Raw genomic sequence first — 21,478 nt, 5'->3', positions numbered from 1 at the left:
GGCTGGGACAAATATCCATTACTTCATCATGGTTTCTACCCACCTTGCTTCACTCAGGTGCATTATTTTCTTGGAGTTGTGTTTTCAACCCTGATCTAGGATGTAAGGTGTATGCATGTAGAAATGACTGAGGAGAAGAGGCAGGAAAGAGGGCAGTGGTCATTAAAACTTTCACGTGACAGGCATAATATCTTTGTCTTGTAATGGGGTGGGGGGCAGGGGAGGGCTCCAGAGGTTACAGAGGTATATAGATAGGAGATGGGGAAATGTTTTGTAAGTAGAATCAATTGGACTTTGGTAAGGAAAGACAGTCTAGGTGAGATTGACCCCATTAGCTGAGAAGCTAAAGAAGGTTTTGGGAGGATGATAATTTTAGTTTATTGAGTTTGGTGTCTATAGATACCCAAGTGGAGGTGTTCAATAGGCCTCTGGTTTTGTGCAGCTGGAGTTCAGAAGACTGGACTAGAAATATAGTGTAGTAATTGAGCTCCTCTCAATAATGGTAAACTAACCATCAAACTGCAGACAACTAAAAATGCTGGATAAGACACTTTTTATTTTATTTTTTTAAAGATGACCAGTAAGGGGATCTTAACCTTTGACTTGGTGTAGTCAGCACCACACTCTCCCAAGTGAGCACTGGATAAGATACTTTTTAAAAAATCAAAGAACTAAAAAGAGAGTGAGGATACATAAATGTGAGATCATGAAAGACAGGAAAACAAAGAGGTGAGGCCAGCAGTAGAGCTGCCTTTGCCCTGGGATCATTTGCTGATCTGGAATTGGTGGCAGAAAATAGGCTGTGTGGAGCTAATGAGACAAAAATTGAAGCCCAGGGCCGGCCCGTGGCTCACTTGGGAGAATGCGGTGCTGACAACACCATGCCAAGGGTTGAGATACCCTTGCCGGTCATCTTTAAAAACAAACAAACAAACAAACAACAACAACAACAAAACACTGAAGCCCAAATGTCCCCAAAGGTGAGATCCTGGTAAACTACCTTCCTGTTTGGGGTTAGGGTTCCTTAGGGTTCTGTTCCAAAAGGCTGCACTACTAGGGGAAACCTGAGAGTAGGGTAAACCAGACATAAATAGAAAATCCAGACCCCAAATGTTCAAAAACCAAAATGAAGAACAAATTGATAGGTTTATCAGCAGGTTAGACTCAAGAGAGGAGTGAGTAATGAATTGGAAGAAAGGACAGAAGAAACTACCCAGAATGAAGCACTGATAAAAAGGAATGAAAAACATAAAAGAGAGGGTAAGAGACAAAGAGGATACTGGGAGAAAGTCTAACACATCTTTATTTGGAGTCCCAGAAGGAGGGAAATAATAGATAAAAACAATACTTGAAGAGATAACGGCTGAGAAATTTACAAAATGGATGATAGAACTCAAGCCATGGATTCAAGAAGCTCAACAAGCCTCAAGGTAGATGTAAAAAAAAAGCAAACCCAAACCAAATATAACCAGGTCTGGCTGGTTAGCTCAGTCAATTAGAGTGTGGTGTTATAACATGAAGGTCAAAGGTTTCCACACCAGCCAGCCACCAAAAAAAAGAAAAAAATCCATATCTGGACCCTTCAGAGTGAAACTGCAGGAAACTTAAGTCAAGGATGAACTCTTTAAAATAGTCAGAAAAAAGAAGTTTCATTAACTTCAAAGGAGCAACAATTAGTTTGACAACTATTTTTTCCCCCACAGCAAAAATGGTAGCCATAAACAGTAGAATAATATTGTAAATACTAGAAATAAAATAACTTCTAACCTAGAATTCCATAACCAGAGAATTACATATACACCTTGTTTCAAAAACAAAGGTGAAATAAAGACATATCCAGAAAAACCAAAAACCAAGAGTTAGCCACCAGCAGAGGGGCACTTAAATACTCAAGCAGAAGGAATATTATTCCAGATGGAAGACTGGAGATGAAGGAAGGAATAAAGAGCATTTTTAAAAATGGCAAACCTAAATGGTTAATCTAAATGACAATTAACTTAATGAAAAAGCATCAATGTTTTGTGGGATTTAAGATGTATACAGAATTTAAAGTCTGTATACAAATACACCAACACCTACCCAAGAGAAATGAATACATCTGAGTACAAGAAATCTTAGTTCTAATCTAATGGCTCCAACTGGAAACAACCCAAATATATTTGAGTGTGTCTCAGCGAGTTGTAGGTCCTGAATTCAACAGGAGAATGGATAAATAAACTGGTATATTTCTACAACTGAACGCTACTCATGAATTTAAAAAATAACAGATTGCTGATAAGTGCAAAAACATGGAAGAATCTTGAAACGTGTGATGCAAAAGAAGCCAGACAAAAGAACACACATACAGTATAAGTCCATTCATGTGAAGTTCAAGAACAGACAAAACTAATGTATGGTAATAGAATATTAACAGAATAGTAATTGCCTCTGTGGGAAGGGCAAAAGGGTAGGAGTGAACTTTCTGAGGTGACAAAAATGTTCTTTATTTTAATCTGGGTGGTGGTTACATGGATGGAACACATTTACAGTTAAGATCTGTGTGTAATGCTGTAGTAAATTATATATCAATGAAGTATTTAAAAACACAACAACGATAGAGTATAATTCTGGAGGGAGTAATAGTGATAAATGGAATTAAATTATTTCTGCATTTTTCATGAGGACGGTAAAAATTAGACTTTTCTAAATCAAGGATGCATGTTAGGGTAACCACTAAAGGGGTAGAAGAAGAGTACATAACGTCCAATTAACAGGGGCTGGGAGGAGGAGGAATAATAAAACATGCAAAAGATGGCAAGGAGAGTGAGGAAAGGACTACAGGAATGACAAAAGCACTTAGTGATAGGATTGATTTAAATGCAAATACAGAATTATATTAAGTGAAACGAGTCAGGCACAGGAAGAGAAATACCACATGTTCTCACTTATTGGTGGGAGCTAAAAATTAATATATAAATTCACACGCACACACACACACAAAACAAAACAAAACAAAACAAAACAAAACAAAACAAAAAACCGGGGGGTGGGGGGGAAGAAGATATAACAACTACAATTACTTGAAGTTGATACGAAAAGCAAACAGAAAGGACATTGTTGAGGGGGAGGGAGGAGAGGGAGGAGGGAGGGAGGTTTTGGTAAGGGGCAACAATAATCAACCACAATGTATATCGACAAAATAAAATTAAAAAAAATAAAAAATAAAAAATAAATGCAAATACAGTCAATATACCGGTGGCAGGCGAGGATGTAAGATGTAAGGTGAAATCTAGAGAGCGGGTAGAGTGAGGAAAGAGAACTGGAGGGAAACTGGGCAGCGGGGACAGGAGAGGTCCTTCTTGCCACTTCCCTTGCTCCCTTCTAAGTTCTTTGCAAAGGCTGTCTCAGTTTCCCCTTTAGTCTCTCACCATCCCATGTTTCTTGCTCTGATGTAATCAATACACTCCACCCTCCCTATCTGAAATCTGCTTCTCCTGCCTCAAGCTTCTAGACGTGTAGTGTTCATTACTGCCTAGCGGTCCCTTCCCATTCTGTCAGCTTCACCTGCCTGTGGCAGAAACAGCCGCTAAAGGCTGCATTTTTTTTTTCCAGAAAAATTTAACAGGTTTATTTATTTATTAAAAGATGAACGGCGAGGGGATCTTAACCCTTGACTTGGTGTTGTCAGCACCACGCTCAGCCAGTGAGCCACGGGCCGGCCCTAACAGGTTTATTTATAATTGTCATGAAGTTGAACTGCTGAAACTTGTTCACTGAAACATTTTGACTTGTTCCATTAATGCTTTATGTTCCCGCATTTATATTAAAAATTCACACACAAATGAAAATGAAAAAACTGCCAGTACCTGCTTTCTCGTCCCCCGTTTTCCCACTCCCAATCATATACTTAAATACCTTCCGACCTCCGGGGAAGGAAAATCTGACGTTCACAACTACCAATAACAGGAAGTATATATATATATTTTTGGTGTGTGTGGATGAAATGTTTTCCTTATAGTGGATTCTTAAGCACGTTCTCTATGTGTGTCACGCGCTAGCTGGCTGTTTTTTTGGCATAATTGTTACACATTTTTATTTTATTTTATCAATATACGTTTTTTTACATTCTGATGTTGTTGCAAAGCAGTTGGGGGGGGAGAGGGGAAAGGGAAAGGAAAGGGGATGAAAGGAGGAAGAAGGAGGAGGGACGGGATTGAGGACTGTGGCACCCCCCACATTCCCACAGGGGAGACAGGGGTGGTCACACGGGTTGGTGCCTTCAAAAAGGAGAACCAGATAGGCTTCGCTTGCCTCCTGCAAAGTACCAATAGCTGTGCTCTGTAAGTGCAGATCTGTTTTGAAGGCCTGAACAATTTCTCCCAGCAGACGCTGGAAGGGAGCTTGCGAATGAGGTGTTCAGCGGGCTTCTGATAACCACGGAGAGCCCCGGTACCAGGCCTGTGACCATGAAGTTTTTTCACCCCTCCAGTAGAGAGCGCACTCTTGTGAGCGGCCTTCGTACCCAGATGTGTCCTGAGTGCTTTACCGTGGGTGAGCTTGAGGACAGTCTGCTTTATACGAGACCGAGCTGTGGTGTAGAGACCTCCTTACTTACACCCTTCGTTGGAGCTTGGTGAGCTAAAGGCAGCGCTGGCACTACAGTGATGACGGTGCGGCGGCGGCTGCAGCGAATACAATTCATTTGATGGGGGAAAAATAGAGGAACCGGGCATTTAAGTGTACTGAAGAAGATACTATGCGTATTGCCCTGTAGGTGGGGAGAAAGGGAGAAAAAAAGTAACCACACTAGCAGAGGATGGTTTCGATCCATCGACCTCTGGGTTATGGGCCCAGCACGCTTCCGCTGCGCCACTCTGCTGTGTGAAAAAGAGTGTCTCATAATTTCTATAGAAGATTCTCTATATGGTCCATGTCCCGAAGTCTTGATCTGGCGCCGCCTAGGGTCTGGTGAAAAAAATTGTCATTACTGTCAAATCTGTTCTTATTGGCTGGTTCTTGACACAGTAATCGTTTTTTATTGGTCCATAAACTCAGTTCTCCAGAGTAAACCAATAGGCATAAGCAGTGGAGCAAGGCGGGAGCCAATCGCGCCGGGTCTTGTTGGGACGCGCCGGCAAGCACCTCTCCAGTAGTCCGCTCCTCAGAGGAAAAGAGCGGTTGGTGCTACTTCCATTGTTCAGGGTTGAAGGCACCATGAGGTAAGGTGACCAAGATGATCGGAAAGGTTTCAGGTATTCAACCGAAAACCTTGGAAAGATGGGCCGACAGGAGTCGGAGGACCTGAAAAGGCCACGTATCTGGGGGCTGACCCCAAACCTGAGAACTCCTGGTCTGGGAGAGTCGGGGGAGTCGGAGGCCGGCGGAGGCGGGGAAATTTGGGCCTGGGAAGGGGTGGGGCCCGGGAGGCGGGTTCGACACCTCGGTCTTCGAGGGGTTGAGATGAGGGGACGTACTCAGGTGCTAGGAGGCGCACCCCCCGTCTAGATGAGAAGGTTGGAACGTGCTGCATTCATCGTCAGTGCTTGACACAGGAGGTGCCCGATTAATGTTGTGCTACGCTAATGAATAAGTGAGCAATCACTTTAGTTCCTGACGTATTAGGATTGGCGTGGCCGAGGATTATGGGTTATTTCTTTAGGGGCTGAGTATCTGAGCCCCATCATTACTTGAAGTGGGGTTGTGATTACATTATCCAGAGCGAGGTGGTAATGGGGTGGAGCTGGGCACCATTTGGAATGGGGAGAAGTGGAAATGGGAGTGGGTCTCTTGGCTTCTGTAGGGAAGTTCAGAGCCATGGAGGGAGCCAGCTTGAAATGAGATGGCCGGTATAGTGGAGATCCCTTCAATGAGGTCAAAGTAAAATCTTTGCGTTTCTAGGGGTGACAGAGGACGTGGTCGTGGCGGGCGCTTTGGTTCCAGAGGAGGCCCAGGAGGGGGGTGAGTGCCAATTTTTAGCGTCTCTGCACTTGTTAGAGTCATTTATTAATTTACTTTTTATTTCTCTATTTTTCAGGCTAGCCAAGTGAAGTTTTAGTCATTTAAATGGGAGTTCAGAGTGGACTAATGTTATTTGCTTTTGTGACAGCCAGCTATGGTTTAGAAACATTTCTTTTCCTGCTCTCCTGCCAAATGAGTTTGGCCCCACTTTGTTAAGAAGCATACCCCTCCAGAGATTGTGTCAATCATTCTGAGAACAGACTTATTTTCAAAATTGCTGCTGCATTATGTACGGTTCGCTTGATTTCTGTGTGGTGAATGATGTATACTGTTTTTCTCGTTTTAGGTTCAGGCCTTTTGTGCCACATATCCCATTTGATTTTTATCTGGTGAGTACCTTGTATTAATATGAGATTGCTGGCCACTGTTGACCTGTAGATTGAAGAAATGGAACCCGGCATCTCCCTGTTAATGAAGTCAAATGGTGGTTGGAGTAGGAAAAGGGATTTGCGAATGGAGTTAGAGTTCTGAGTCAACTGTTTGTTGCTAAAGCCAACAAAAACAGTGAAAGCAGGGTGGGACAATAATTCCTCGGCTACTGTTGGCAGTAACATGATTGTAATCTTTGCTCTGTGCAATTAATTGTATCTCTCGTTTATCTGTTAATACAAAGGTAGTGAGAGGTTTTTTTTTTTTTTTTTTTTTTTTTTAAGATGACCAGTAAGGGGATCCTAACCTTCGATTTGGTGTTGTCAGCACCACGCTATCCCAAGTGAGCTAATCGGCCATCCCTATATAGGGATCCGAACCCGTGGCCTTGGTGTTATCAGCACCACACTCTCCCAAGTGAGCCACACAGGCTGGCCCCAGATAGTGAGAGTTTAAATTATGATTGTTCCTTCCAGCTTGTCTCTTTATTTGAACATCTTAAGGAGTAAAAAGAAGTGTTGTAGGATTTTCTATTTTCTGTTTTATTTCTGGTTTAGTGTGAAATGGCTTTCCCCCGGGTCAAGCCAGCACCTGATGAAACTTCCTTCAGTGAGGCCTTGCTGAAGAGGAATCAGGACCTTGCTCCCAATTCTGCTGAACAGGTATGTTCTTTTGGCTTCCTGAGATTTTCTCTAAGAATATTAGAAAAGTGAATAACTATTGTTGAGGTTTAGAATAAAGCCTAAACTCCACAGAGGGTTTAATTGTTCTCCTTATTTCTCATTGTGGATGGAGATAGCCTGGTGAATATATAAACAGACTACATATGCATTCATATTTTTACTGGGGAATCTATCTTTGAGATCAAAAAGTTGTCCTCTTTTGATATACTCAAGGCCAGAAAAGTTAAAGTGTTTTCAAAGCCCTATGTACTTTGTCAGCTTATTTGGAAGGTATTAGGGGAAAATATTCAAACTGAGAAGTTGCTTGTAATATTTCACCTGAGGGTGTTTTTGTTTCATGCTGTTTTTCAGGCCTCTATACTTTCATTGGTGACAAAAATAAATAATGTGATTGACAACTTGATTGTGGCTCCAGGGACATTTGAAGTGGTGAGTTCTTGATGATTTAGTCCTAGGAAAGGGTGTGGAAGTTTCCTTGGCCTCCTGTCTCTTAATTTTTCATTTGCCTATTCCCCAAATCCAAGCCTAAAATGGAAAGTACAGTGTAATTCCTTTGTAATACTGATCTTGGGGATAAGACTTGTATCACTGTTATCAACTAGCCATGATTTATCAGGCTTTCTTTCATGTTGTTTTGGGGATATGATTTCACCTCTGCTGCTTCCAAACTTGGCTAAGAAGCTGTGCTTAAGAGTTCTGAGAAGCACTAGGCTCTTTTTTCTTCCAAATTTTTTTCTGAAATTTCTTTTCCAATAGCAAATTGAAGAAGTCCGACAAGTAGGATCATATAAAAAGGGAACCATGACTACAGGACACAATGTGGCTGACCTGGTGGTAATACTCAAGATTCTGCCAACATGTGAGTGTACCTCTTTCTGTCCATGGGAACAGTACATAGCAGTTGAGTTTGCGGCCTAGGGATCTTTACTTTTATGTATTTTTTGGCTGCTGACCATTATGGGGATCTGAACCCTTGATCTTGGTGTTATAACACCCTGCTCTAACCAGCCAGTCTTAGGGATCTTTAAAGCTTAATTTTTTTGTGAGAAAAGATGTTTGGAAGACAAATGGGTAATTTATTTTTTAAATGTATTTTGGGGTGATAAGGCACAAACTCTGGAGTGTGTCAGAAAGAATGTATGTCTAGTTACTACAGGGCACTGTTTCTCAACTGGAGGTGATTTGCCCTCCAGGGGACATTTGGCAGTATTTCGAGATGTTTTTGGTTGTTATATCTAAGGGGCAGCTAGTGGCATCAAAAGGGGATAGAGGCCAGGGATGCTGTTAAACATCCCTACAGTGCACAGTACAGATGCCCCCTCCCCACAAAACAAAGAATTATCTAGCCCTAAATGTTATTAGTACCACTGACCTGAAAAACCCTGTAAAGAGAATAGATGTCAGTACAGGTGGTATCCTGTTCCCTGAGTCTCCCATTTCTCTGTCCAGGCCTTAGCTTCCTCTTGCTCCAGAAATGAGTGTGCATAGTAGCTTAGAAATGTATAGAAAGTCTATATAATATTATACATCATTATCTACTTTTCTCTCAATCTAGTGGAAGCTGTTGCTGCTCTGGGGAATAAAGTCGTGGAAAGTCTAAGAGCACAGGATCCTTCTGAAGGTTTGAGTTTGTTGCTGAATATGTATTTACTGGCATAGGAGCCAGGTCCTATGATTATAAATACACTTTTAACAAAATCAGGTCAGGCTAGATGGAAGAGTAAATGCAGAGTTTTATGTTGTGGAAGTTTATGGCGGGGGCTTCAGGTGTTCAAAATCCATTTGATCTCCCTTACTTCTAAAGCTCTGTATTCTAAATCCTCATTCTGGACTCTTTTTGGTGTTTTAAGAAACCTCCTTGTTCCCCAACCCCATCCTGGATTTAACTTTGGTCATCTAATGGAAATGTGAGAGTTGTAGCTTTTGATTATTCTGTTCTTTCAGTTTTTTAAAAAATTATTATTTATTTATTGAATCAAAATCGATTATACATATTTTGGGTGTTGAACATTGAGATATGTTGATTAAATCAATATTACTAGCATATATATTGTTACAAATTGTAATTATTCTTTATGCCCCTTGTCCAATCTCTCCCCTTCCCCCATTCCCTCCCACTACCCCCTTTCAGTTTTGACCATGCTGACCAATGAAACTGGCTTTGAAATCAGTTCTTCTGATGCTACGGTGAAGATTCTCATTACAACAGTGCCACCCAATCTCCGAAAACTGGACCCAGAACTCCATTGTTAGTCCCTTTTTTCCATCGCTAGGAAATTTGGGGGAAATTGAAAACATGGTATTGTTGAGTTTACTTAGCTTGTTGCTATTCCACATAAAGCTTTCTGCAAATGGAAGCATCTAAGTTTGCCCTGAACTTTGCTCTTTCCCTCTGGAATTTGGAAATAGCTTTACCAGCTTGCTAGTGAAATTTTCAAAGATAGGTAGCCAAGAAAGGAGTTAGAGGAGTTAAAAATGACTAAAGAAATATTTATGGAGGGGGATAGGCTTTTGGAGACAACCGTGGATCTTGCATACTTCTAGATTTGGTTTAGGGGAGGAATAGTGATTTTCTTTTTTTTTAAACATGACCAGTAAGGGGATCTTAACCCTTGAGTTGGTGTTGTCAGTACCACGCTCTCCCAAGTGAGCTAATTGGTCATCCCTACACAGGGATCTGAACCCGTGGCCTTGGTGTTATCAGCACCACACTCTCCCAAGTGAGCCATGCCGGCCTGGAATAGTAATTTTTGGACAAGCGATTTGCTGATCTGAGGAACATGGGATGGTTTAAAGAATTGCTCAGTGATGCTTCCCTTCTTCCAAGTTTTTAGACTGTGGCAGTGGGACTGAATTGCTTGCTAAATAATAGGAATGTTTCATCTTGACCTGTCATGCTTGTCTTCTAGTGGATATCAAGGTGTTGCAGAGTGCCTTAGCTGCCATCCGACATGCTCGCTGGTTTGAGGAAAATGCTTCTCAGTCCACGTGAGTTCCTCCCTGACCATTTGAATTAAGATAACCTTTCTAACTTCAGTGAATAGCAGGATACCACCATACTTCCTCTGACAGAACTGTTTTTGGCTGTGATCTTCTGTTTGGATTTTAATTTTCACCTTAAGTAAGCAAATTATTTTATTTTTTAAAAAAGATGACCGGTAAGGGGATCTTAACCCTTGACTTGGTATTGTTAGCACCATGCTTTCCCAAGTGAGCCACAGGCCAGCACCTTAAGTAAGCAAATTAAAATTGAGAGAAAGAAGAGAAAGTGTAGTTCTGAAAATAGTATAATCAACTTCAACTCTACCTGTGTGGAAAAACATGACCTTATTACTTTTAATCCTTGGGTTCCTCTTACTTTCAGAGTTAAAGTTCTCATCAGACTGCTGAAGGACTTGCGGATTCGTTTTCCTGGCTTTGAGCCCCTCACACCCTGGATCCTTGACTTACTTGTAAGTAAAGGGGGCAATTAGAGTTCCTGATCATCACTATTTAACAGCAGTTACTCTGAAACCTACCAGAATCTGAATTTTGGTGAAGCTTAAAAGAAATTTCATTGGTGAACAAATAATCCAATAAAGATTAATAGTTTATTGGGTTTTTGAAGTATTCAATTAAATGAGTAGAGTTATAGTACCCCTTTATCTTTTCATTATTGCTATCATTTCATTATTGTGATACTGGAGAAAAATGACTGAATGAGCAGCCATTTCAGAATTGCTTCTGAACATGAGAATCTTGTCTAGATCTTAGTGAGCGATTTTCCTTATGATGATTTAAAGTTTTTGTTTGAAGATAGAATTGCCACTTTGATGGCACACCTACCAGACTTATTATTTTCCAGGGACACTATGCTGTGATGAATAACCCCACCAGACAACCTTTGGCCCTAAATGTGGCCTACAGGTACAGCATGCTTCTTGTGTTTGGGGCTGGTTGTAAGCTTTTTTGTGCATTCTTTCAATACCTACCTGTGTTTCAGGCGTTGTTTGCAGATTCTGGCTGCAGGACTGTTCCTGCCAGGTTCAGTGGGTATCACTGACCCCTGTGAGAGTGGCAACTTCAGAGTACACACAGTCATGACCCTGGAACAGCAGGTATTGGGACAGCTATGAAATGTTTGTTCTGCCCTGCTCTTGAATACTGGTCAGAAGATAAAGGAAATGTGGTCTTTAGGGGTCAGGGATCTGGGGCTGCTCAGAGCCTTTGGTCCTGAGATTAAAAGTTGCCTTCGTGTCTGTTTTCACAAGGGAACGTTAGCCAAATAAGGTACAGTCATCCTTTGGTGTTGGGGGGTGTGGAGGCATTGGTTGGTTCTGGGACCCCTGGTGGATACCAAAATCTGTGGCATAATGTTTACATATAACCTACACATATCCTCCCGTATACTTTATTTATCCATTTTGGTGGCTGGTCAGTATATGGATCTGAACCCTTGACCTTGGTATTATAACACTGTACTCTAACCACCAGAGCTAACCGGCTAGGCTTATTTTTTTTTTATGTGGCTCGCCACAGGGATCAAATCTTGGATCTTGATGTTATCAGCACCCCACTGTAACCAACTAAGCTCACTGGCCAGCCTCCTCTCCTATACTTTATTTTTTATTTATTTAAACGTGAGTATGCCTGTTTATATCATACATGTTTTCATTTTTATTGTGGCTGGCTGGTATGGGCATCTGAACCCTTAACGTTGGTGCTACCAGCATTGTGCTCTAACCACCAGCCAGCCTTCTTCTCCTGTATATTTTAAATCATCTCTAAGTTACTTATTATATCTAATACAATGTAAATGCTATGTAAAAAGGGTGGGCAGTTAGCTCAGTTGGTTACAGCATGGTGTTATAACACCAAGGTCAAGGGTTTGGATCCCTGTACTGGCCAGCTGCAAAAAACAAAAAACAAAACAAATGCTATGTAAATAGCTGTATTATTTTTTATTATTGTTATGTTTTGTTTTTTTCCCAAATATTTTTGATCTGCAGTTGGTTGAATGTGAAGATGCAGAACCCATGCGGAGGGTTGATTGTACTTTGATACTCCTTGCTAACTACCCTCACTTTGCTTTCTTTCAGGACATGGTCTGCTACACAGCTCAGACTCTGGTCCGAATCCTCTCACATGGTGGCTTTAGGAAGATCCTTGGCCAGGAGGGTGATGCCAGCTGTGAGTGACCATTGTGGGTCAGGGGCTTCTTCTGGTACTCTGTGGTCTACAAAGAAGCTGTACACAACTCAGATGTCTTAATATGTCTGCTGTGTAAATCATGACTTGTATGCTGTGCTACTTTTCTGAAATTGCCTTTTTTTCTCTTCTAGATCTTGCTTCTGAAATATCTACCTGGGATGGAGTGATAGTGACACCTTCAGAAAAGGCATACGAGAAGCCACCAGAGAAGAAGGAAGGGGAGGAAGAGGAGGAGAATACAGAAGAACCACCTCAAGGAGAGGAAGAGGAAAACATGGAGACTCAGGAGTGATCTTCCCTCCCACTCCCTTTCCTATCCAAGGGGAAGACTGGCACCTAAGCTAGCTGCTACTGGGCTTTATATGGTGGCATTTCTGTGGGATGAGAAGACAGCAGGAAGAAAAATAAACTTATAGAAGGGTCATTCCACTGGGTTTTGATACTGGCTTAGCAGCCAGAAGTCTCCAATTTATGACCCAGGCCATCCATCTACAATGAAGCAGGATGCCAACTCTTCCTGTAGTACTCTAGAATCCCCAACTCCTGAAAATTGCTCTCAAACAGTACTTTGTTATTGAAATGTTGTGAACTGTTAAGTGTCTGGAAATTTTTTTTCTAAGAAAAATGATTAAAGTACTTCCTAGTTAGGGTTCTTGATCTTGTTTTTCCTTGGCATGTGGCAACGTTAGTTTGCTTCCTTTTGTGTCATGTACTCTTCATTGAGAGTGACACTTGAGTCTTAATTATAAACACTGAGGTCACAATTTGAAGCTGTATTTGAATTAAAGTATAGACTCCTGGAAACTTTCCGTATACCAGAGTAAACTAGAATATTGTTGAAGTATTTATTTATTTAAATGGTTCTAGCAACACTGCTACTGTATTCAAGCCAGCGCAATAACAAAAGAGGGTAGACAGAGGTCATTAACTTGACTTTGGCTGCTCTCTCCTCCAAATCCTCAGTGTAAACAAAGAAAAACTGAGAAGTCACAGGTAGAGAACATGCTGCCCAGGCCCATGTAACTAGACATGTAACAAAGGAAGCCCCATTCTGGTTAACTAGGCCCAAAGAAGGTGGGCCTTGAATATGTAGCTCGAAAAAAATGTAGAGGCCTCAGCTCATTCGTGGAAGGAAGCAAGAGCTGTAATTATATTAAAGTCCTTTGGGAACCCGAGTCCTGCACACAGGTTTCTTGGAACAGCTACATAGATGGGTAAGACTAAGTGTTTCAAACACCATAGGGCTGCCCTGTTGAGGTCCCAAGGTCTACAAGGATTGTCTCCTGGAATCTTCATATATCTGTTGAAACAAGGCAGCTGAGGAACAGTACTTGTGCTACTGAGGCCATGGGCCCATCTTCTGTCCTGTTATTTGCTTGGGGAACTAGAAGGGTAAACTCCTGAATCCAGCATTGCCCTCCTCCGTGCTGTTTCCTTAGCAACACTGTGGTTTAGCCGCCTCAGCCGTTCCTACAAGACAAGGAAGATTTAGAATCTAATAACTGCTGTGAAAGGCTTTAGAGGTTAGTCAACTAGGTGCTGAAAAATATCTTAGCCTTGGTTCATCTAAAAGTCAGTCTTCTAAGGTATATATAAGAATGTAGGGGCTGGCCCGTGGCTCACTCGGGAGAGTGTGGTGCTGATAACGCCAAGACCACGGGTTCAGATCCCATATAGGGATGGTCGGTTGGCGTGGTGCTGACAACAAGTCAAAGGTTAAGATCCCCTTATCGGTCATCTTTAAAAATAAAAGAATGTAAACGACAGCAACTGGATATTGAAAATGAGGCCAGTGAGTTTATTATAGCTGACACTAGTTGACAGCTCCTTTCCCCAAAGATTTTTAAAATTATGGTGACTCACTGTGTTGAGGATTTGCAAAGCAAAGCAAAGAATCACTGTTGGTAGAAAATTCTTTTACCTGGGCATTCTGTAGGATGTTGTTGACCAAGACAACTCGTCGGCGGGCATTAAGCAGCTTCTTAACATAAGGGTCGAGATCCAGGGCCACCTTCTGATCCTCATTGATACGGCACAGTTCTGGAGGTGGAAGTAAGGTGCAACTAACATCTAATGGCTCATCTCTTCTTAGGGAAAGTGGGCTAGTAATGGGATGGAAAACACTCCTGCACCCACATGGGCCACTGCCTATACAGACTTCAGACATGCCTGGAAGGAGTCCTTTGGCAACCCTGCTGTCCTGGAAAAAAGTGACAGAACCCAGCCCAGCGGTTGGCAAAACATAAGGTCCTGAAAATGAGTTGGGAGGATTCCGGGTATACGGGGATGCTCACTCACCTGTAGCTAGGTTGTCAATTTGTTCGCGGAGTTCTACCTGGCTCTCTCTGCAAAGAGGTACAAGGCCTACATGGTCAGGCAACTAACGGAGCTTACAAAACTAACTCCCCTTCGTACTTCCAAGAACTGAGAGAAGCCGGCCTCAATTTAACCTTCCACTTGCGGCCTTCCGCCCGTCCTCCCCTGCTTCCAATCAGTTTCCCAAATTTATTCTTATTCCCATCTGCAACCCATTTTACCTCCGCCCTTTCTTGGCCCCGCCCCCAGCCTTCCCTCTCGGGCACCTGACCGCGTGGACGTGAGAGTCGAGCTGCTGTACTGCCGGTCGCAGAAACTCGAGGAGCCCCTCAGCGAAGAGGTCGCGGCCTGTGGGCCCCGCCACCGGGGTCCCTGCCCCGGATACAGCGGCGGAACCAGAGCCTGCCATCACGAACTGTCTTGACGCCCGGAACCTGCCGCGAGGGCCGCCGGGAATTGGAGCCTCGACGAAGTGCGCCGCGAGGTGGCGCCCGGGAAACGCGGTCTCAGACTGGACACTGGGTTTCTGGGAAATGGAATCTCCGGGGCGAGTTGGGCGGGGAGAAGGGCCCGGTCCTAGAGCCCCCTGGGAGTTGTAGTTCTTTGTAGGCCTTGACGAGGTGAGGTTTGAAAATCTGGACTTCAAGAGCTGAGAAGATGGAGCTGTTTTGGAGTGGATACTTTTTCTCCAAAGGTGAAATAAACAAATGCTAATATCCCCAGATATTCATAGCCTTCCCATTTTTGATTTATGAGGAAAACAGATTATATTCATGCTATAGCTTTATATTTCTAAAGAATACTTTTTGATGGCACTAAGTATGTACAAGACTGTGTGAATATTATTCAGCTTTAAAAAGGAATGAAATTCTGATACATGGTACAACATGGATGAAGCTTGAAGACATTATGCTAAGTGAAGTAAGCCAGACGCGAAAGGACAAATATTGTATAAGTCCACTTATATGAGTTATGTAGAGAAGTCAAATTCATAGAGATAAAATGTAGAACAGTGGTAATCAGGGGTTGAGGGGTGGGGAGAGAGAGGGGAATGGAGAGTTATTGTTTAATGGGTACAGAGTTTCAGTTTGGGAAGATGAAAAAGTTCTGGGGATGAACAGTGGTGATGGTAACACACAATGTGAATGAACTTGGTGCACACCCATGGTTAAAGTGGTAAATGTTATGTATGTTTACTACAATAAATTTTTTTTTTTTTAAACTGCATGTTTCCAGGGCTGGCCAGTGAGCTCAGCTGATTAGAGTTTGGTGTGGTAACACCAAGGTCAAGGGTTTGGATCCTGATACTGGCCAGCCACAAAAAAAAACCCACCAAAACTACGTGTTCCCATATTTTCATTTTTTCTTCCCTCAAAAAAGTTTCCTTAGTTTACTTTAGTTTTTCATGCCTTTCCAGGAGTTTATATCTGTCCCTTACACTCTAATGTGTTCCAATGACTCACAGTTCCCTAGGCCATGGGGGAGGGTATATGTGCAGAAATGCTCCTGGAGGACAGACAAAGGAGGACAAAGTCCAGAACATTCGACCTTGAGCTTCATAAAAGAGGATGAGGTGTTTTAATTACTGTGGGAGAATGACAGTCAACAGCTACAAACTTGAGACCCCAACTGTGATAACACTTTTTATTGATTGTTTTTGTTTCCCTGTATCTTTCTCTCTGGTGATTAGAGCTAAAATTCTAACAAGAGGCTGTGGGCTTATTTTGGGGGTAAGCAGTAAGGGAGTAGCTAGGGCAACTGCAACCCTACTCACAGTTGGGCCTTGGGAAGAGGAAGCCTAGGGGATAGAGAAAGTGGTGACAGTGTTGAAGAAGAGAAGAAAAAGGTCCAAATCCCTGAGGCCACTGGGAAGAGGGAACGGGGGCTTCCTGGGACTGGGCAAGGGCCTTGGAGGTTGATGGCCCAGTGACTGTACAAGAAGTCCATGAGTCAGGCCACAGTCGTTTCAGGTGCTCCTTCAAAGTAGGGTTGCCAGTACCAGCTGGTTAGCTCACTTGGGAGAGCATGGTGCTGGTAACACTAAGGTCACAGGTTCGGATCCCTATACTGGCCAGCTATAAAAACAACAACAACAACAACAAAAACAAAGTAGGGTTGCCAGGTTTATAAGACAAAACACTTGGACACCTGGTAAATTTGAACTTCAGATAAGCAACAAGTAACTTTTTATTATAAGTATTTTATCAGGTAATCCTACTTCAAAGGCTGGTTCTCTGAGAAAAATCACTATGTGTTTTGTTTTTACACATTCCTTTTTACCCCTTATCATTTTAAGTTAGCCTTTATCTCTCATGAGGGCTATTGAAACAGCCTCCTGACTGATTTTCTTGCCTCTAGTCTCCCTACCCTACAGGTCAGTCTGCACTCTATAATACCAGTTAGATTACATAATACCCCTGCTCAGAGAAAATTAGTGCTGAAAGGGATTTTAGAATCCATCTCTCATTGATTCTTTAGACACCTGTGAGGGAGCTGGGCAAGGATCTTGCAGAAACTTCGAAGTTTGATAACAGATGGAAGGCTAGTGCTGGTTCAATTATTCATTCTCTAAATGCTTATTAAACTCCAGGCACAAAATATTCAGCACAAAGCCCTCTTCCTCCCTGCTGGCACCTATATCATATAGCAGTGGCCAACCTCCAGTCCTTGGCTTTTCCACAGAGACTGAAGGAAATACAGGTCATAAGAACTCCCCCTCCAGGGCCGGCTCGTGGCTTACTCGGGAGAGTGTGGTGCTGATAACACCAAGGCCACGGGTTCGGATCCCTATATAGGGATGGCCAGTTAGCTCACTTGGGAGAGCATGGTGCTGACAACACCAAAAAGGGTTGAGATCCCCTTACCGGTCATCTTTAAAAAAACAACAACAAAAAGAACTCCCCCTCCTACCCAATCACCACACATACCACCGTCATGCTGTTTGTATCAGTCAGTGTCCAATGAAAAGAATTATCAACTATAACAGGGGATTGGAGTAATGAGGGATTGGCTAATAAGCAGAGAGAACTCTAAAGCACATAGGAATAGCAGAGATGTTAGGAGCAGTTGTTACTCCTAGAAATAGAGCACATAAGGAAAAACCCTTTCCCCCAGACACTGTAGGAAAGATCACGGCTGTGGCTGACTGAATGGCAGAGAAGTTGCTGTTATGCCATGCTGGTGGAATGTGCTAGAAATCTGCCTTCCAGAAATTACAGGAATTCTACCTTCTAAAGTGCCAGGGAAAGCTGTTTAGGGGAGATGGCTCACTGGAGGCATTCTGCTATGAAACAGCCTGAAGCTGCTGGTCACTGGGTACTACTGGCTGCTTTGCACCTCAGGAACTGAGTCCTGGAGAAGCCATGTTCTGGGACCCACCAGAGCCGGGAAGCAATTGTTCCTCCTCAAATGTTTCTCTGGTGTCCTCTATTGACTAATATTGTGCCAGCTGGGAAAGGAAAAATACTTAAAAAGTCCAGAACCGTTTTTATAAAGCAGACAAGAAGGATTCATTCAGAGCTCCAAGGCTCTCTTCCTGGTTGCCCAACAGCTGGAAAATTCACTGGTCTGCTCTGGGAGAAATCTCTAGATCTAAAGTATTGTTTATTTGGGCAGGCCCGTGGCTCACTCGGGAGAGTGCGGTGCTGATAACACCAAGGCCACGGGTTCGGCTCCTATATAGGGATGGCCGGTTAGCTCAATGGGTGAGCGTGGTGCTGACAACACCAACCCAAGGGTTGAGATCCCCTTACCGGTCATCTTTAAAAAATAAATAAATAAATAAAGTATTGTTTATTCACTTGGGTGCAAGTCCCCACCTCCAAGGTCTGACCATCACCCACAGGACCTCCTTAATGGGTCTTGTTTTCCAACTTCCCCACTTTTGGTTCCAAGTATTTGGTTTTCTTAAGTGAAATTGTGTCAAAATGGAAAAGTATGAACAATTTAAAGGGCAAAGATGAGGGGAAGGAAAGGAGGACACGACAAGGAGAGGCAAACTTAGTGGGAAGTTTTACAGGAAAATTCAGAGACCACAATCCCCTCATTTCCCAATAGCTTCCTTGTGGCTTTCCACAAGCCAATCCCACTTTCTGCAGACTGCCGCAGAGGCCATCTTGGGCTTCCATCTTCCCCATAATGGTCCAGCATAGGCGATTTACAGTTTACAAGTGTTTTTACTTCTGAAAGCCCACTTGATGCTTATAAATGAGCAGACAAAGGGGCTGGTTGGTTAGCTCTATTGGTTAGAGAATGGTACTAATAACATAAAGATCCAGGGTTCAATACCTGTACCAGCCACTCTCCCTATCCTATGGATGGTGCCTAGGTTGATCTGCCTTCTCCTTGCTGGCTACCTTAAGGTGGGTCCCGGAATAGGTCTCAAGCAGTTCAGTCACATGGTCTCTGCCTGGTAGTCACCTGCACCTTCTACCCACCGTGGAGTGGGCGGAGGGGGTGGTCAAGGTTAGCAGAGGGTCCTTGTTACAGGAGAGTGGACCACAGAATGGTGTCTGGTAATGGCTTTAACTGGGGAGGAGAAACTGAGAGTCAGATTTCTATGGGCATCTGTCAGGTTATAAGGACAGGGATGGGAAGATTCCTGGTCTACCCTGCTTTCTGGCAGGCCAGAACTCTGTTTGGGGAGACTTAACAATGCTTCAGTGGAAGAATGTGAAGAGGCCGCAGTAGGGATGGGAGCTGAGAAGGGTTAGGGCAGGCAGTCAGGAGGGCTATGATTCCAGCTGTCTTATCAACTGGTGCTCCTGGACAGTTGCCTTCCTTCTGCGTGCCCCATGGGTGAATTCTCTGGTCAGACTCGACTCCTACTTATTACAAAGAGGTCAGAGGCTGAGCGTGGGGTCCTGGCCTTGGTAGTGCTAAAGAGGGCAGTAGGGGCCTTCCTTCTATTCTCTGACCTAACTTCCCCCCTGAAATTGAATTCCTTTAGAGGAAGTGTTTTCAGTTAAAATCCAAAGGGGAAAGCTTAGGACATTTTGGGAGAACCCCTTTCATCCAAGACTCTTCCAGATAGCTTTTTCACTGTGTGTACCTCCCCGTGTTCCCCATGGATGTGTTTAAATCTTGAGCTGATGATAATCACCTTACACTAAAATAGTACATAAATATTAATCAAACCTAAACAGAGAATCAAATGAATCCTTTAGAGGCCTCATGGGGGCTTAGCTATCCTAGACCTGCTGGCCTGCCTGCATCACACAGTGGGGCCCACGACTGGGGGATGCTGCCACTATCATGCGTCCCAGAGCTGTCCTAGGCCTCGTCTCCACCTTCAGGGGTCATCCTTTCCTCCTTGCCCCAGTGCCATGTGGTCAGTCAAAACCCCTAGCATGAGTGGCTGGGTCTCTAGTCAGGATGCAGTGCAGGTTGGAGAGCCCACCCGGGCAGGAGCAGGAGCCTCCATTTCCCTCTCTGTTGGGTTCATGTAGCCATCCAAAGTAGCACAGGACAGCCAGGTGGCACCTGGACCACCTCTCCCAGTAGCACGTCCAGCTAAAAACTGGAGACAGAACACCAGAAGTCTGGAGATGCAGAGATTTCTTTTAAGAGGCTGGAGGGTGGCACCTGGGGAAGGTTCAGAGTCAGAAGCCAGAAGATACACCTCCACTGTGGCAAGCCTGTCTGTATGTGTGTTTGGGGTGGAGTGGGTAGCTGAGCCTTGTCCCTCTAGCCCATCTTTCACCAGTATTCTGTGAAAATCACCCCATGGCACTGTGCTGCTTAAAATCCTTCAATGTTGCCCAACTGCCCAAAGCATTAAGTCCAGGCTCTTTAGCAGACACTTTGCTCCAGGTTACCTATCTTGCTTTGTTTGGAGACCCACTGAACACTCACTTTCCCTGGCGCACATGTTCTTTTAGGTCACTATACCTTTACATTTGTTCCCTCTGCTTGGAATATTCTTCCTCATCTTTAAACATTCCCTTGACTTTTTAAAGACCCAGCATGAATCTCCCGTGCTCCCAATGCCCTTCTGTTAAACAGGGCCTTGTTCGTGGCAAGCCCTCAGCAGATGGAAGCTGAGTGAAAGGCTGACCCAGAAGCAAGGGTTACTCTCCTTGTCTCACTTCACAGAGGACTGAGGATGGCAGAGGTGGGCACAGGCCTCAGATCCTGAGAACTGTAGTGAGCAGGTGGGGCTGGAGAGTTCCACTGTTGGGAAGGAATCCTCTCATGATGTAGGAGGGATACAGAGGAGACAGGGAGGAGGGTCTAGATACAGTGGTCACCTCCTTTATGGAGACTTTGTCTTTAGCATCAGCCTCCTCTGAAGTGGGGTGGGAGGGATCCCAGCATCCTCCTCGTTGGGGTTGTGTGAGAGAACGGCAGCTAGGAGAAGTTCCTGTGCTTCAGCACTAGAAAAGATGGAGGGAGCTGGGCTGGGTACTCAGCTTTGTTGAGCCATTGTCTAATACCTAGCCCTCTGCTACCTGCCACTGCCCATCTCCCCTGGGACCCTCAGATGCTCCATGTCATACAGATAGGATTCAAGTTAAGGTTGTCCTGACCAAATTTCTTTCCCAGCCCCCAATACGCACAACGTCCTAGCAGTTTCAGTTGTTGGGTAGCTCAATGGCAAATGGCTTGGTTTGGAAGTGGTCAGGTTCTATTCCCTTAAACAGCACAGAGAAACAGGGAAACCAGTGCCAGGGTCAAGCATCCAGAATGTTGCCCAAGACCATCCCATGTGAGTTTCTCACAGGCCAAAGAAAGGTCATTCCCTCACTTTGCAGCGTTGGTAATCTTTCTGCAGGGCTTAATCAAAGAAGAGCAAATTCTTCACTTCTGCTTCAATGCCACATTACCCCTGGAATTTTAACACAACCAGGAAGAAAAGGACTCTCAGCTATACCAAGAGTATATCAAGACATCATTAAAGTGGCCACAGCATTTGAGGAGCCCAA

The 21,478-nt window shown here is 43.7% G+C and overlaps 2 protein-coding genes and 1 non-coding gene across 3 annotated transcripts; 1 reads left to right on the top strand and 2 right to left on the bottom strand.

The window, feature by feature from the left end:
• Positions 1 to 4,786: 4,786 nt before the first annotated feature.
• Positions 4,787 to 4,858, bottom strand: TRNAM-CAU (transfer RNA methionine (anticodon CAU)). Its single transcript has one exon. It is a non-coding gene; the product is annotated as a tRNA-Met (tRNA).
• Positions 4,859 to 5,120: 262 nt separating this feature from the next.
• Positions 5,121 to 13,024, top strand: ILF2 (interleukin enhancer binding factor 2). The gene is made up of 14 exons (XM_063106373.1): positions 5,121 to 5,198; positions 5,878 to 5,937; positions 6,284 to 6,326; positions 6,924 to 7,028; positions 7,401 to 7,478; positions 7,806 to 7,908; positions 8,605 to 8,670; positions 9,181 to 9,297; positions 9,959 to 10,037; positions 10,414 to 10,501; positions 10,894 to 10,955; positions 11,032 to 11,146; positions 12,128 to 12,218; positions 12,371 to 13,024. Exons 1-14 carry the CDS (start codon positions 5,194 to 5,196, stop codon positions 12,529 to 12,531), a joined length of 1,173 nt encoding a protein of 390 aa, XP_062962443.1. The 5' UTR covers positions 5,121 to 5,193; the 3' UTR covers positions 12,532 to 13,024.
• A 46-nt stretch (positions 13,025 to 13,070) lies between these two features.
• Positions 13,071 to 15,023, bottom strand: SNAPIN (SNAP associated protein). The gene is made up of 4 exons (XM_063106374.1): positions 14,822 to 15,023; positions 14,538 to 14,584; positions 14,161 to 14,279; positions 13,071 to 13,709 (listed from the first exon to the last, which is right to left on the bottom strand). Exons 1-4 carry the CDS (start codon positions 14,962 to 14,964, stop codon positions 13,608 to 13,610), a joined length of 411 nt encoding a protein of 136 aa, XP_062962444.1. The 5' UTR covers positions 14,965 to 15,023; the 3' UTR covers positions 13,071 to 13,607.
• Positions 15,024 to 21,478: the final 6,455 nt, after the last annotated feature.

This window comes from Cynocephalus volans, chromosome 8, assembly GCF_027409185.1.
Source record: "Cynocephalus volans isolate mCynVol1 chromosome 8, mCynVol1.pri, whole genome shotgun sequence".
Taxonomy (NCBI): domain Eukaryota; kingdom Metazoa; phylum Chordata; class Mammalia; order Dermoptera; family Cynocephalidae; genus Cynocephalus; species Cynocephalus volans.
Note: the sequence above shows the minus strand (reverse complement) of the source record. Positions and strands in the feature narration are given on the sequence as shown.

What these genes read in the sequence shown, in the direction of transcription:
- ILF2 (XM_063106373.1), top strand. An exon ending in CTCCCAATTCTGCTGAACAG is followed by an intron (nt 7,029 to 7,400) that starts GTATGTTCTTTT and finishes GCTGTTTTTCAG; the next exon opens with GCCTCTATACTTTCATTGGT. An exon ending in CCTGGATCCTTGACTTACTT is followed by an intron (nt 10,502 to 10,893) that starts GTAAGTAAAGGG and finishes ATTATTTTCCAG; the next exon opens with GGACACTATGCTGTGATGAA.
- SNAPIN (XM_063106374.1), bottom strand. Translation starts at nt 14,964, where the DNA reads ATGGCAGGCTCTGGTTCCGCCGCTGTATCCGGGGCAGGGACCCCGGTG. An exon ending in TCTCACGTCCACGCGGTCAG is followed by an intron (nt 14,585 to 14,821) that starts GTGCCCGAGAGG and finishes ACCTCTTTGCAG; the next exon opens with AGAGAGCCAGGTAGAACTCC. An exon ending in ACATCCTACAGAATGCCCAG is followed by an intron (nt 13,710 to 14,160) that starts GTAAAAGAATTT and finishes CTTGTCTTGTAG; the next exon opens with GAACGGCTGAGGCGGCTAAA.